At 33.2% G+C, this 16,097-nt stretch overlaps 1 protein-coding gene and 1 non-coding gene across 3 annotated transcripts in view; one reads left to right on the top strand and one right to left on the bottom strand.

The window, feature by feature from the left end:
- USP34 (ubiquitin specific peptidase 34) overlaps positions 1-16,097 on the bottom strand; it is a 205,895-nt gene that overhangs the window by 42,202 nt on the left and 147,596 nt on the right. For both annotated transcript variants that reach the window (XM_019717509.3, XM_019717506.3), the window contains 11 exons: positions 15,762-15,922; positions 12,082-12,147; positions 10,640-10,786; positions 10,501-10,557; positions 10,327-10,404; positions 9,838-9,932; positions 6,555-6,727; positions 3,544-3,697; positions 2,411-2,489; positions 1,209-1,262; positions 1,002-1,097 (listed from right to left, as the gene is read on the bottom strand). In XM_019717509.3, coding sequence (XP_019573068.3) covers positions 1,002-1,097; positions 1,209-1,262; positions 2,411-2,489; positions 3,544-3,697; positions 6,555-6,727; positions 9,838-9,932; positions 10,327-10,404; positions 10,501-10,557; positions 10,640-10,786; positions 12,082-12,147; positions 15,762-15,922 — 1,160 coding nt within the window. The remainder of the gene's footprint in view (positions 1-1,001; positions 1,098-1,208; positions 1,263-2,410; positions 2,490-3,543; positions 3,698-6,554; positions 6,728-9,837; positions 9,933-10,326; positions 10,405-10,500; positions 10,558-10,639; positions 10,787-12,081; positions 12,148-15,761; positions 15,923-16,097) is intronic.
- On the top strand, positions 7,139-7,218 carry LOC141571984 (small nucleolar RNA U2-19). Its single transcript, XR_012497018.1, has one exon. It is a non-coding gene; the product is annotated as a small nucleolar RNA U2-19 (small nucleolar RNA).

Here is a 16,097-nt window from a genome sequence, read left to right as displayed (position 1 = left end):
ATATACGTCATTAAAATTTATTTAAAATTTCATTTTACTTCACAAGTGGGCTGGTTGTCATTAAATACTATTGAATCCTCATTTAGAACAAGGTCTAGATTTGTCTGAATACTTTGGGCGCATAAAGCCTTATACATTAATTATGATTATAATATATTTAATTTTAATTATGATGGTTGAAATCAGTATTTGTACACAAAGATGAGTCTAATGTCTTGAAATCTAGTGAAGAACTTAATTTTTTTGGTAAATCCAATTCAAGGATTTAAAGAAGACAATATTCTTGGCTTTTTATCTGTAATATTATGGTAGGCAACATAGTAGTTAAGTGTTTGTTTGGGAAACAAAATCCACCTCAGTCTTAGAGGTTTGACCACAACAATGCAAATACCAATCGATCAATTAAATAGTAAAAACAGAATTGTCTAGGTGGAAGAGTACATTTTTATTGGGTATACCTTTCTGGAGATTGACTTTTTATATGGCTGACTGAATTTATAACATTGCCACAACATACATTGAGTGGTGAATACGTTATATAAATCTTAAAACATTAAAGTAACATTACCTATTACTACATTATGAAACAAAGAAAACCTCAACTACAAAGGACACACTTTTTAATATATAAAATACATATTTCAAATAAACATACACTGTACTTTCATATATAACATGAAGTGAAAGAGAAGGAACACTTGCAATCCCATCACCAATCCAATAAGAACATTGCCAATCATACAAGTTACTTGTGAGCTTGCCCTAAAAAGGTAACTGTTTTACCTTTCTTATTTTTCTTCAATGTTAGTAATAATTATTTTCCACTCCCTTTAATTTCATTCACTTTACATTCACCTATCATATACCAAGACTATTTGTATGTAGATCTACCCTGGATTACAGATCCTAATATTGTCATAGCCTGTTCTTATAGTACTGTTATTACTTGCATTATATTTAAATATGCTTTAAAATTGTTCTAAAGTTAAATTAACTTATACCTCTAGTAATTCTGATGAAACATCAAATTTGTATTCTTTTCCATTTTCTTCCTCTGGTTCCATGCGTTTGTAAAACAGCATATATGCACTGTGTGTCTTTAAAAGGGAAAAAAAAAAGTATTTTCATTTCGAGAAAATATAACTATAAAAGCAGACAGCATGGAAGAAAGAAAGCAATGTAAAATTACATATGAAAGAAATGGTTACCTTTTCAAAGGAGAAATCCATAAACTTATCTGTAACAGAATCGTAGGTCTTGGTCTGTTTAAAAAAATAAGTTTTCCTTCTTTAGAAAAATGGGTATACTCAGCTATATTTATATATAAAATATTTCAGTAAAAAGCTATTTAATACTTTGTAGTAACTTTGTAAATAGTTTTCAAATAGGATTACATTTATAAAAATCCTGGATAGTTCTGGCTAAGAGTACTAGAAAACAGATTCAAAACATATTTTAAGGTACTTTACTAAAACATATCAAGCATAAGAAAATAAAATGGACTTGCAAGTCCACTTTATCTTTTAAAAGAAGAGCTTTGCAAAGATTACTTTTTTCTCATTTTAGGAAATATCCTGGGAATAACATCTAGCGATACAATGGTTTAATGATGGCTTTCATCATTAATTCATTATTTACTTCCTTCTATTTCCTAAGTGTTAGCAATTTTCCTACTTCTCCTTTTCTATTCAGAATAGTACATAGGAGCACCAAAGAGCAATAAAAATGTCCTTCATTAAAATCCAGAATATGAACAGTTATTTCACAATAAACATAGGTATTAAAATGAAAAATCGGTTTATCTGGGCTTATCTGTGAAATGGAAATGACTAATACTTGACTTGTGAGAATCAACAGGATATTTTATTACAATACGACTCCAACCTCACTGTCTTTACTTTTTTTTTTTCCATTGTTTTTTCTTATGTCTTACTGCTAATTATGTAACAGATACCTTTTTCTACTCTGTCACTAGTAATAACCAGGTTGCTGCTACTTTATAAAAGGCACTAAATGAACAATTCTTTAAGTTCAGCTCAAGCCAAGTTTCTTGTCAAAAATTATGAAGTTAAGTCAATAAACAGTAATTTCTTTTGACTCTAATCTTAAAGCATTCAAGAAAACAACTTATTTAATCATAATGTCTCACAGCAATGTAATCAATTCCTATACTATTTATTTTTTTAAGTCTTAACCTTCATCAGTTGAAGGCAGAAATAGTAATTTTTAAAATATTTCTGTTTAATATATACTCCAAACATACTAAACTTCTAATAAATGCCACTTGAATAAATGTTAGATTTAATCATAGTGATTAAAAGAAAGTTGAATGATCCTGCTATTGGATTTGATGATACTGCAAAGCATTTGCAAAGTCACAAACCATTTAAAATTTCTAAATAACACTTACTGTCATCTCTCCACCAAAACATTCAGAGGCAAGTTGAGCAGAATCAAAAGGTTTTACCTCAGCATCATTAAAAAGATACCTAAAACAGAGCATATAGTGTTAATCAAGTATATACATACTAAGTATCTCTATATTATGCCTATTTAAAAAATATTTGGATTACATACTGATTTATTATAAATGTTGATCAAACAGAAATTCTAACTAAGCTTTTGTTTTGACAACTCTAATCACTAGAAATTGGGAATTTAACAACATAGCTGTAACTACCCTAAAATTTGAAAATCTATTTATTAACCTAGGAGTAATACAAGTTCATTAAAAAGAAGTTTACATAAAGATTAACGTGAAGTTATTGGACAGAAAAAGATTAAGAGATGAGAGAACTTCCAAAGGTAAAGATGCCATTTAAAAATTTATTATCAAAAAAGATTCAGAATACATTTACGGTACATTGGACATGATGGCTTCAAGAGTGAGAAATAGTTGAACAAAACTGCAGATCAATTTACCAACGTAAATATTCAAAGCAATATCCCAAACACTCAGAACAATGCATAGTAGCACAGATATAGTCTCTATACATGAGATTCCACCTAACATCTGTAGACCAGAAACAGTTATTAAGGATTGATTTAATGATTTCCAACCATTAACTTGATAAAAGATAATAAAAAAAGAATGTGTGTCTAAGGGGAAAGGTAAAGTGAAGAGAGTAGAGCACGTCGGTAAACTTCTAACTATAATATGTAAGTGCTTTGTGCCCACCCTACAGAAGGCATTCAGTGAACAATAGTTCTTAAATGAGAACACATATAAGACTTGGAAGGTGCAATATTGTTTATGAATATAAAGTTGCGTGCACAACTTTGTGTTTATTTTTCTCAGGGAAGCACTTATCACATTCTCAAGAGCCTAGAGACCCATAAAGTTTAAAAACAATTAATTTGTACTATCCTTTGAAAGTCACTTTTATTTAAAAATGCTGTCTAACCCCTTTCCCTAACTTTATAGAAAATTTTTAGAAAACTAAAATCAGAAAATATATCTGAAGAGAAATCGACATAAAAACAAATATTTGAAAAACAAAAAGATTTTTAAAAAATCCCAAGAATAAAATATTTAAAACTCACCATTTATTATTTTTGTAAGCATGTGGGTTGACTATATCTCTGATGAAACTATAATAGTGCCCACCATCTGCTGTTCCTGTGTGAACAGTCACTCCTATCAAGTCATACTCATAGCTCTCTGTGTCTTTTGAATGATCACTGACTTCCTTAAAACCTGAAATGATTGACATAAAACAATGGCAATAACTTTGAAAACTGAACACAGTGACATCTTAGAATCACTTTATATATTTAATGTACAGAAATAGGCACAGATACTTTATCTATTAAAACAAGTACAAAACAACTCTATTTGCTAGTCATTAACCATCCATAGCCTACAATTTTAAGGAACAGAACGTTTATACAAATCATTGGAAAAACCACGTGTTAGTGCGTAATGACAGACAACCTCAACATAATATGTAAATAAAATATGCTATTTTTGTTTAATCTGGCTATTTCTTTTGAAATAAACCCGAATGAAGCATTTTGTACTATTATCAGTAGCAGGAGAACAAGATCTGAAAGGGCATTAACATATTTATGTCTTTTAGTTTCATGTTAAGGAAAATGGAGCACTATTCTGGTGGCAGGCTTCTGTTTATCAGTTAACAGAAAACACTCTTATTAGATTTATGTAGACAAAAATAAAAGATATACTTCCCACTCATAAAGATTTAAATTTAAAAGGCATTAAAGATACTAAGGAAAAAACTACAGAATGGTGTAAGTTTTTAAAAAATGCATGATTTACATGCATTCCCAGCATCACCTAAAGGGAAGACACAGTTGGTCCTCTGTATCTGCAGGTTTCATACCTACAGATTCAACTAAAGGTGGATGGAAAACAGTATTTGGGATCTATGGGTGGGACTCTGCGGTTTGGAATCTGTGGATATGAAGGGATGACTGTATTTATTGTTTTATGCCATTTTATATAAGGGACCTGAGCATCCAAAGATTTTGTTATCTGCGGGGTGCCCTGGACCCAAGTCCTTGATGATAGTTGAGGGAAGACTATATAAACAGAAGCAAATAAGTGAGAGAAGATTTGGTTACCCTGAATGCACAGTCTAAACTGGAAAGTGAAGTTATAATTCAGTGGAGAGGAAAAGAATGGCTGACAATGTCAAAGCAGTGGCTGAGGAGTTTGGATGTGCTAGGGTCTGACTCTGAATGCAACACTTGTGGCCTAACAAATTCCTTTATATTGGCATAAATTTCTGCTACTTCCACCCATGGAAGCATCATGAAAAATACAATAAAGCAGTTTCCTGGGCAGTCTTGCTATAATTTTATAAACGGTTTGAAGAAAGTTCTAATAAATACGATGTATATATTCAATGCCCATTTCTTAGCTTCACCTGTTTTTTCAAACTTATCATCTCTGCTGACTCATTTCCTACAACTTCTAAGCACACTTAAATTCTCACTTTAAAAATTTCCTCCCATAACTCCATTATTTCTTCATAGCTACAGTCACCATCTTTTCTCCTCTCTTCAAAGAACAAGTATGTTGTTCTCTTGAAAGAATACCCTACACCCTGTTCACACCTCTCATCTCCCATTTATTGGGAGTAAAACATTAACTGAATGCTCATTAAGTGCCAGGCAATGGAGTATAAAGATCAAAACATTGTTCTCTTTCCTAAATCTTATAATACAGTGGCTTCTTCAAACCTTACAAATTTAAATCAGCAGAACTTCTTATACAAAGAAAACATTACCAGGACCTTTATTATATAAAATGGAATTTCTCTGGCTAAAGAAAAATGGGAAAGGCAAGAGCTGGACCTGTTCTTTCTACTTTATTCTCTCATCTATTTTCCATTCCTCCTCACCTTTGCGGTCCTTGAACTGCATACAGAGAAGTCTAAAAATCACTGGTCTTGTGGAAATAATGACAATTTGGAGGTAACTACTTATAAACCAAGTACCCTCTTTAACTCATTGCAATCGGCCTTCCTGTTGCAAAAGCCAAATTAAATTACTCTGATAAAGATAACCAAAGATCCACATGTTAGATTATTTTTCATCAGGTTCTTACTGGAACTACTCCTTTTCTTTAGCATTCAATACTTCTGACCACATTCCCTCTTTCCAGCAATCTTCTAGAAATACTGACTCCCCTATTTACCTAGCTGATTTAGCCAGAAACCTGAGTCATTCTTGACTTTTCCTCCTCCCTCTAGCAGCAGAGTTGACTGAAATGTAAGCCTCATGGGGCAGAGGTCTTGCTCTTTGTTGTCAATATATTCCCATTACTATAATAGCAAATTACACAGTAAATAGATATTGAATATTCTGTTGGATTCATTTATTCATTCAATCAAGTCCTGTAAACCATATCTCCATACACTGCTCTCCAACCTTACTGGTACGTTTTCTCATATAATCTACCATCTCTGTGGTTTACCGGAATGGCCTCCCCATACCCCTATAATCTATGTCTATTGCTATAATTAAACCTTTTCCATATTGTACCCCTCCCTTCCCTGCTTAAAATCTTAAAAAGGTTTCACACTGAATACAGATCAAAATTAACAATTAACATGGCCTACAAACAAAATGATCTGGCCATTGCCTTTTGCCCATCTCACCACCACCCCCACCTAGCAAAAGAACTTATCCATTCCTCCCAATCTAGCTCTTACTCAAGCTCTGCTTCAATGTCACCTCCTCATGAAAGCCCTGATTCCCCCAGATCTGTGATGTAGTCACTGTTTTATTTGACAACACATTATGTTTGTAATTTCTTGTTCAATAAAAGACTCGCCCATTAGACTTTAAGTTCTACAAGGGCAGGAACCATGCTTATCTTGTTCACAAATGTGTCCCGAATGCCTAGAACACAGGCCTAGTAGATACTAAATACTTAGTAATTAAGTGAATGTGCCACACTGTCTTTAAAAACATTTTTCTAAGATTCAATTTAATTTTCTTAAATGTATAATCTATTACAACTTTATAATTATGACTATCCTGTTATGGAAATTTACAATAAACACAGGCAAGAGATAGAAAATTACCTTCTTTCCTGTCACTCTTTCCCATAAGAAAATCTTCTGTATAGGGTGTCATATCCAAACGTAATGGGAAGGAAAAGTGTGTGTTAACTTTCTCTTTCATCATCGTGACCATATTAAATGTATACCTCATAGTATTGAAACTCAGAATGCGAGGCAATTTCTTAAAACATGCCCTGAAAGACAGAAAAAAGAGGAAAAAAATAACTTGTTAAAAATTGTCTTTCAAAAGTACTTCAAGGCATGACTTTTTTCATTCTGAAAGGGCTTTACTAGATAAGAAAAATAAAAAGAAAAATAAACAAAAAATTACAGTAGACTGGTAAATACCATAAATACATGTAAAGGTGCAATGGAAGCATAAAATGGAGTCATATCATACTTCAAAGCAAGGAGTTCTTTAGTTCAGAGTTTTCTTTTCCACCTTAAATAACAGACTGAAGTATTTTTGTGAACTATAACTGCAAAGTATGACCCTTAACAAGTTACTGAACCTCTTTGAGCTTAATTCCTGATTTGTAAAATGGAGATTAAAGTGCCTACTCCTACAACTTTTAGAATGCTGCATAACAAGTATCATTCAATAAGTGTTGTCTTGAAAATAGCCAAATTTGAGCATCAGAAGACCTTCCAGTCTACCTGATGCATGATCTCTGTAGCTCTGAGAAACAGAAATATAAAAGTAATTCAAAACAATGAGGGCTTATATCTAAGTGTCTGAGAGAGAGAGAGAGAGAGAGAGAGAGAGAGAGAGAGAGAGAGAGAGAGAGAGAGAGAGAGAGAGAGAGTTTATAAAGGTGACAATGGTAACTGAGGACTTGCTGATGGATAAATGAGATTGGGAGTGGGGTGAGGGATATGTGTGAAAGGCTAATCAGGTCTCGGCAAAGGTTTTACTAATGACCTTTATTAATTAGGAAGGTTTCTACATTTGATCTGATCTCAGAATTTAAAAAAAAGAAGTGTTGCCTGATATTACAACAATAGTAGCAACAGGTCAACTAGTTAGTTACCGAAATCTTGCAGTTGACATAATGCTAGTTCAAGTTTAAAAGAACCAAAATTTTGGTTTAAACAAAACTATAAAAGCTTGAATTTATGAAAAATATACATTTCGAGGAATAATACTTCACTACATAGGATTCAAAAGAGAATTTGTTTAAACTAAGAGGTTAGTTTAAAAAGTAGGAATTTAGGGAGATAAGAGGAAGGATGTCACAAACAAAGGAAATAAGTCTAAAAATTCATCCTTATTATTTGAGAGATTGGCAAATTAATGATGAGGTACAGAGTAGAGTATAAAAGAGTCAAATGATGAAGGGCCTTGTGTGTAATGTTAAGACTATGAACTTTATCCTGAAAGCTAAGAGTCACTAGGAGACTTGTAGTGGCCAGTGGAACCATGCATTAAGTCAGAGGATGAAAGACATCAACACATCTGCAGAGATGAGAGTTCATGTTATAGACCTAGTAAATCTATGAGACACACAAGTAAGACAGATGGAAGAGCACAGCATTCTGAATCAGGTAAATTGATTTGGGAATCATTAGCAGCATGTCAGCAGAGGTTAATGTTATGGTGGTAGATAAAATTATTCAGGAAAGAATAAACAAGCTGAGAAAAACCAGAGGTATAAAGACTGAGCAGTACATGATCCTCAGCCCATCTCTGTAGAACATTTACTATGTTATGACAAGCATCTAAAAGGATGGTAAGAGTACAAAAGACTGATAACAGTTAACCTGGGAGAGATGAAACAGTATTTCAAAAAAGCAGTAGAATCGGGCTAGCCAAAAGAAGGAAATGTTTCAAGACATAGGAAATTATTAAGAATAACAAATTTATTCAACAAGTTTATTTATCCCAACTGAAAAGAGATTCTCCAATGAACATGACTCAGTCTCTCAATTATCTTTTATTGACTCATTATATTCCTCCACAGTAACAAACCTTTGACTGACTCCATTCTGTGTGAGTCCTTAAACTCTTATCCTGACTCAATTCATGAGCTTGTCTTCTGCCTGTAACTGCCTGCACAGCTATGCTTTCATTTGAGTATGTCCACCTACAACCTTTCTCTTTTGCAAATAACATGACTTCTGAAGATTGAGGAAAGGAATACATTCCTTTCAAATGCTTTTTTACCTGGAAATATCTTCTCTTAAGCAATGTGAAGCAAATGGCTTTTCATTCTCCCCCTGCAAACATGCTCTGATCTATTTCATCTAGAAAACTACTGTTTGATTCCAAAGCTCTTTCCAGATTCCATCTTCCTTGCTGTTACTTTGTCAAACTTCTAAAAGGAATGATCTATACTTGATGCCATGTATCCTGACAACCTTACTTCTAGTGCTGCAACGTGACAAAATACACAACTAAACTACCTTTTTGAAAAATCCAATGCTTTTACTCAGCTGTTATTTTTTTCCCTATCTCTGTGAACTATGTCAATGAAATACCTTCTTCTTGAGAGTCTCTTCCCCAATTTCTGAGTCACCATCCTATTTTGATTTTCTTTCTTTCCTGGCTTTGATTCTGTTACTTTTTTCTCTGCACTTTTAGGTTGGCTTAAGCCTCAGTTCGTTACAATAGTTATGGTTCTTTCTCAGTCAGATGTTCTGATGGTTTCAACCAATTATGCAGATAATCCCAAAATCTAAATGTCAATCACTTGATGTCACTGTATATTACCAATCTTGTTTTCTATTACTGGTCACTGCAAACCCTCGACCAAAATGACGTAGGCTAATCTAATCCTGGACTTCTTGCACATACAAGGTCAATTGTATTTCTCTGCCTTTGCTCTCCTGGTAACTAACTGCATATAGTACTCTTTCAATCTAATGTCTAATTAGTCATTCAATACTCACCTGCAGAACTGAAACATCTTTACCCAACTACCCTGTACTAAACCAGCTATCTGAGGGTTGGTTCATAAGAAAAACAAAATCTCTTAATTTAGAGATTCAGAAGAGGATGTCTTCAGTTCATCAGTAGACTATTATGCTCCACTGAGTGCAGAGCAGAGGGCTAAGCAATAGACAGATCTTGATAAATACCTGAGTAATTAAAAGGCAAAACAATTTTTAAAAATTTAAGGGTGTTTGAAAGTATATTTCAATAACTGAATGAAAAGTTACTGTATAAAAATGAGCTCCAAGCAGCTGACCTTAAAGTTAATCAGATAATTTTCATAAAAACTTAACATTAATTTATACTAAGCTTGTGTTTTACTTCCATTTGATGATTTACCAAAATGATAAAAATTACATTTGAAAAACATACCGTTTTTCAGCTCGTACTTTCTTCCCACAATGAGAGCAAGTATACATGTTGTCGCCTTCTAAAGTATCTTTAATAGTAACTTCATCAAGAGATTCCTGTGTATAAAACAACATTTAAAAGTTTCATATTACTGTTTACAGCATGCAAAAATACAAAAATCAGTAATTATAATTTGGGCAGAATGCACAGAGGAAATCAAATATTTTTTAAAAAGTGAATTCTTAATTTCAGTAAATTGTTTTCCCCTTGTACTGACAAAATGCTCCATGAATCTTACTAAAAATTTCAAAAGCAAAGTATTTCAATTTCGGGAAATATCAGCTTTGTGGTCTACCTTTAGTTCTTATTTGAGTAGCACAGCATAAAGAAAATAGATGAAAATATGAAAGTTAATTTTCTCTCAAGATGACAAACAAATCTGCCATATACAAACAGTTAGTTAAAAGCAGAAAAAAGTCTAAAAAAAGAAAAAAATATATATATACTCACATAAATATTCTTCATATCAGCCACTTGGCACCTCACGGTATAAAACTCTTCAGCAGTCTGACTAACATGTTCACAATCCTGGTCAATCAACAGTCAAAGATCAGTAATTTATCATAATAGGCTAAAATACACACTAAGATTTCCAAAAAAGCAAAGAACAGGTAGAAAACTTACCAAGGATACAACATTGTTTGTAATTACACCTCCAAATAAACTTTTGACTGTATTTTTCTTAAAAAGAAAAAAAAAGTCAGTAATTAAAGTTGGGAAAAAGCTGTAAAAATTTCAAAGAAACTAGTTTTCTGGTACTAACCAGTTCTGGAGACATTTCTTCAATTTTGGTAATCAAATCAGTAAAAAACTCTGTCATATCTTTCTGCTCGCCAGTATTCAAGGGCTGCTTATCCATGGTGTATGTTTTACAGAAGGGTCTAGGATTGTATGCTTTGCATTCACTCTCCTGTAAAGTAAAAGTGGGAGGTGGGAAAAAGGATTATTAAACAATCAAATAAACAAATCTAAGTCTCAAATAAAAATAAGAAAATTTTCACAAGGTTCATGAATAAACATCAAAACAATAACAATAAAACGGGTAGTAAATCTACAAAGAAATGTTTAAAATGCTCTCTTGTTTTCATTATTTGATATCCATGGCATTTTCAGTTTAATAGTTTTGGTGCCAGAGGTGTTTAAATTATCATAAATTTTAAAAATTTATATTTTGTAAGAGCAGGAATTTCTAGGAAGGATTTTGGGACTCAAAGGACCCAGATTTGTATTGTGAAGTATAAAATACAAAATCTGTTCAGGCTGAATATGCTTTCCTACAGTTTCCTGCTTTGTCATTTCAGATGGCCTGTTCCAACTCTGTTAAATGGAGATTAAATATGGAATCAAGGGATAACCAGTAAATCTTTCAATTTTGTTAAAAATCTCATTTATCGAGTCCTGATTAAGTATCAGAAGCTAAAAACAACAGGAATAAATATAATCTCTGTCCTCAAGATTCTAACAGGTAAGACAAGTAACTTTCAATACAAGTGGTAGGTATCACAGAGTTTTGGTAACTTGGGAGAGACACTGTGGAATCTGTCACCTCTCAAAGGAGGTGAAAACCATGTTGATTCTTGAAGGATGACAAAAAGAAAAAGGAGAAGTGTGCTGAGGGAAGAGTGCTACAGGCAGAAGGAGTGGCACAAATAACTGCACAAGTGATAAAGCAACATGATGATGAGCTTCAAGAGGCTTCTAGTTACTATAGAGTGAGGACACATGGGGAGAAAGTTGAAGGGAAGTGTGTGTGTGGGGGGGAGTCACACAGGATATGTACTATGCTGATGAACCTGAATACTATTCTACTCATAATAAAGAACCACTGAAGAGTTTTAAGCAGGGAAGTAATATTGTAAGATTTACTTTTTTTTCTTAATTGATTATTTTTATAGTTTTGGGAGTAGGAATTAAGAGGGACAATGAAAAATCAGTCAGAACATTCTAACCCTAAAGCGGGTGACCCTATGACAAGAAAAGGATCAGATACAGGGCATTCTTCAGACAAGTAACAAGATGTAGATGACTGAAATATGGCTGTTAGAAATCATTACAACAAAGAATACCAGTAACTGACAAATTCAAATTGAAAAATAAGAGTAAACACTCAGGATAGAGTCAATACAAATGAACTCCTTTTAATGTTTTCAGCTTTGGTGAAAAGGTATATCTAATTAATTTTCCATACACAACTCTCAAACATACCATTAAATACGTAAACATTTTTTGAAGCTCCAGAAGAGTGGTCTTGTGCTTCATATCTTCTGAATACTGGAAATGAAAAGAAAACTTTCCATTAAAAGATATTGACGGTAGTAAATTAGGCATTCAAGCAAAGAGAGTATTACAATGTGCTTAACACTGTATTTATTTGCATTCTTTTAGCTATGAGTAGGAAAAAACACAGATACAGTCTATTCTTTCTTCAGCAATCTTAGCATTTTAAAAATTGGAGTATTTTGTTCATTATATAAATACAGGCATCACTATTATGTAAAAAACTGAATAAAGAAATCTTTAAAAAAATCGATTTCCAGATCAATGATCACTTGGTGCAATGTTAATTTAAAAGTTGGCAATTTTGTAAAAACAGAAAACATCTTAGGTGTGCAAAAAAGTTGTTTTCCACAAATAAACCCACACTAAAAAAAATACGTTAATAAATGACATCTCACCTTCATCTAGTTATACCTTTATTATTTCTAGAAAAATAGATCCTTAAACACTGCAGAGCAATACTGGCCAAGATCTCTGAAAATCCTCTAAATATTCAATTATCATTAACTGAGATTCAGCAATCAGGCTAGACTCATTCAATAGAGATTTAGTAAAGAACATCATCCTTTCAGGAGACGCCCACATTCATGCCAGGCACTTTTTAGATCTACTCTATCTCATCCAAATATTAAAATAAATCTATGAATTATCATCATTACAAATTACTACCTGTCATAATTTTGAAAACTCTCTGATAGTTTCATGGAATAAGCCTCCCAAAGACCAAGAGTACACACTAGTTATTTGTGTTGAGTGCAACTAATAAGAGTTATATTCAACTGTGGACACCAGATAAGGACACTGAAATTGGGATCTGTTTAACATGTAGTTACCATAAAATTATACAATATCAAGGCAATAAGAATTGAATAAAAGCAATCAACAAACTTGGCAAAACAATTACATTTTATTCCTGGCATATGGGAGGGTTAATATTCCATGAGATTATGAGAAGAGTCACACAAAATGACATTTTTCAACATACATACATATCTAATACACGCAAATTGTTAATAATTCAGAATATAAAAATAGTCCAGAATAAAGATCTGGATTGATATTTTCATAACTGGAGAATAAAAAGTATTAACTGACTGCATAACAGAAGTGACTGAATTCTTTAAACTCAACTCAAACCGAGGATATTTTACTTAATGTGCAATTTCTAAATAAATATATACCCTACATCTGCATGTATTTACCACATAAAAGAATACATGTTCACACCCATTAGGGTGTGACTATTATCAACAAAACAAAAACATCACAAGTGTTGGCAAGAAAGTGAAGAAATTGGGGCCGGCCCCGTGGCTCAGGCGGTTGGAGCTCCGTGCTCCTACCTCTGAAGGCTCCTGGTTCGATTCCCACATGGGCCAGTGGTTCCCACAAGGTTGCCAGTTCAACAACTCAAATCCCGCAAGGGATGGTGGGCTCGGCCCCCTGCAACTAAGACTGAACACGGCACCTCCAGCTGAGCTACCTCCCAGATGGCTCAGTTGGTTGGAGCACGTCCTCTCAACCATAAGGTTGCCGGTTCGACTCCCGGGGATGGTGGGCTGTGCCCCCCTGCAACTAGCAACGGCAACTGGACCTGGAGCTGAGCTGCGCCCTCTACAACTAAGACTGAAAGGTCAACAACTTGAAGCTGAACAGCACCCTCCACAACTAAGATTGAAAGGACAACAACTTGACTTGGAAAAGAAGTCCTGGAAGTACACACTGTACCCCAATAAAATCCTGTTCCCCTTCCCCAATAAAATCTTAAAAAAAAAAAAGAAAGTGAAGAAATTGGGATTTCTGTGCACAGCCAGTAGAAATGTAAAATGGTGCAGCAACTATGGAAAAACGGCACAGTGATTCCTCAAAAAATTAAATATAGAATTATATTATGATCCAGCAATTACACTGGGTATATATACAAAAGATGTGAAAGCAGGGGTTCAAATGTGTATTTGCACACGCATGTTCATGGCAGCATTATTCATAATAGCAAAGGTATAAGCAACCCAAAAATGTCCACAACAGATAAACAAATAAAACAAAATGTGGTATACACATACAATGGAATATTATTCGGCCTTAAAAAAGAAGGAAATTCTAATACATGCTACAACATGGATGAACTTTAAAGACATTATGCTAAGTGAAATGAGCCAGTCACAGAAAGACTAAGTATTGTATGATTCCACTTATGTGAGGTACCTAGAAAAGTCAAATTCATAGAGACAGGAAACAGAATAGTGGTTGCAAGGGATTTAGGGGAAAGGAGAATGGAGAGTTAAGTATTTAATGGGTACAGAGTTTCAATTGGGGATGGGGAAAAAATTATGGAGATTGACAGTGGTGATGGTTGCATTGTGAACGTACTTAATACCACAGAACTGTACACTTATTTATGGCTAATATGGTAAATTTTAAGTTGTGCATGTTTTGCCACAGTTAAAATACATGTAGCTTTCTGTGAACATCAGAAAATGGAATAAAAATAACTAACATTTTCATGTAAATAATCAATGCCCATTTGACTAGAATACTTCCTAAAGTCACATCAAATTCTTTTCTGTATGTACTTTTTATGTAGACACAAGTCTAAATTTAGTTCTTAGCCAAAAATATCATTTATGAGGCTAACTCACAGTTAGCACAGCTAATTGTTCTTTCTGTTGCTACACACTAATTCCTGACAGTGTTAATGGTTTAAAAGGTGATCATTAATATGAAGAAGAAAAAACAAGAAGACCAGCTGAAAATAAAATTACTAAAAACATACTTTTTTGTTAATAGCTGGTTCTACAAAATTATGAAGATGGGACCACCAAATTTAGTCACAAATACTTCCATGCTAAATGAAATCAATTATTTAATGATTTCTAATCATAATTTGTCTCAGATGATAAACTTAAAAAACATCAATATAACTAAAGCCAAAAACCAAACCCACTTAGTATACTATAAATTGGAGACATTAAAGCATAACTTAAAAATACTATGGATTGATTGACGATATATAAAGAATGGCAATACATTGTTGGGGGGCAAAGCCAGGACATCAAGATGACATGATGGAGGAAAATAAAAACCCACGGGCAAATATAAAGAAAGTTTGCCAAGAAATGTTAAAAGCAGTGCAGACAGCAAACTAAAAATAGTCCATGGTAAAAAAAGAATGAAAACTAGAAAGAACAAGTTAACAAAAATAACTAAGCAGAGCTTACCTAAAGAAATTAGTCCTACAATCAATTTTACTTTGGGATAAACACTAAAGAAACCAGTTTAGATTCTGGTAGTAACTTCCCTACTTTGCTTTAGGCTTTACTGTCTATGCAATTAATATTTGTATTTATTTTTTACTGAAAATACCACATCTGTTATATACACTGACTGTGTATATTCCATCACTGTTTTGAGAAATAAATTATACCATGATGTTAGTAATCTATTGAAACGTAAAAATAATCAAAACATAACAAGAGTTAGTTATGTAATCAAATTGTCATTGTAAAATTCATCAATTACTTTCTCAAATACTTTAGTAAATTGGAAAAAAAATCAAGATTTATCAACAAAATTTTACTTTAGTTTTAATTTTCAAAGTGAGAAAACTGTACCTTAGCAGTGAAGACGGCCTGTCTTGCCTCAGGTATCATATAAAGCTGCTGAATAGTGGAAGCCAAATAACAAGTTGCTCCAAGGTTAGTCAAGCCAACAAATCTACACTCAGCACGGACATCCTCGTGAGGCCAGTAGTCCCATTTATAAGGTGCATGAGCTACTGAAAAAAGAGGGAGGAAAAGATGTCCCCCCCAAACAAACTATTAAACATAACATATTCTGTTTCTGTTAACTACCTCCATTATGTGTTTAGCAAATATACATAAAACATTATATATGGTCATTTAAAAAAAATTAGTAGGAACACATTAGTAAAACTAATTCATTCCCTA

The sequence above is a fragment of the Rhinolophus sinicus genome, chromosome 2 (genome assembly GCF_057876585.1).
Source record: "Rhinolophus sinicus isolate RSI-liver-muscle chromosome 2, RSI-T2T, whole genome shotgun sequence".
NCBI lineage: Eukaryota > Metazoa > Chordata > Mammalia > Chiroptera > Rhinolophidae > Rhinolophus > Rhinolophus sinicus.
This window is presented reverse-complemented; position numbering and strand designations above follow the sequence as displayed.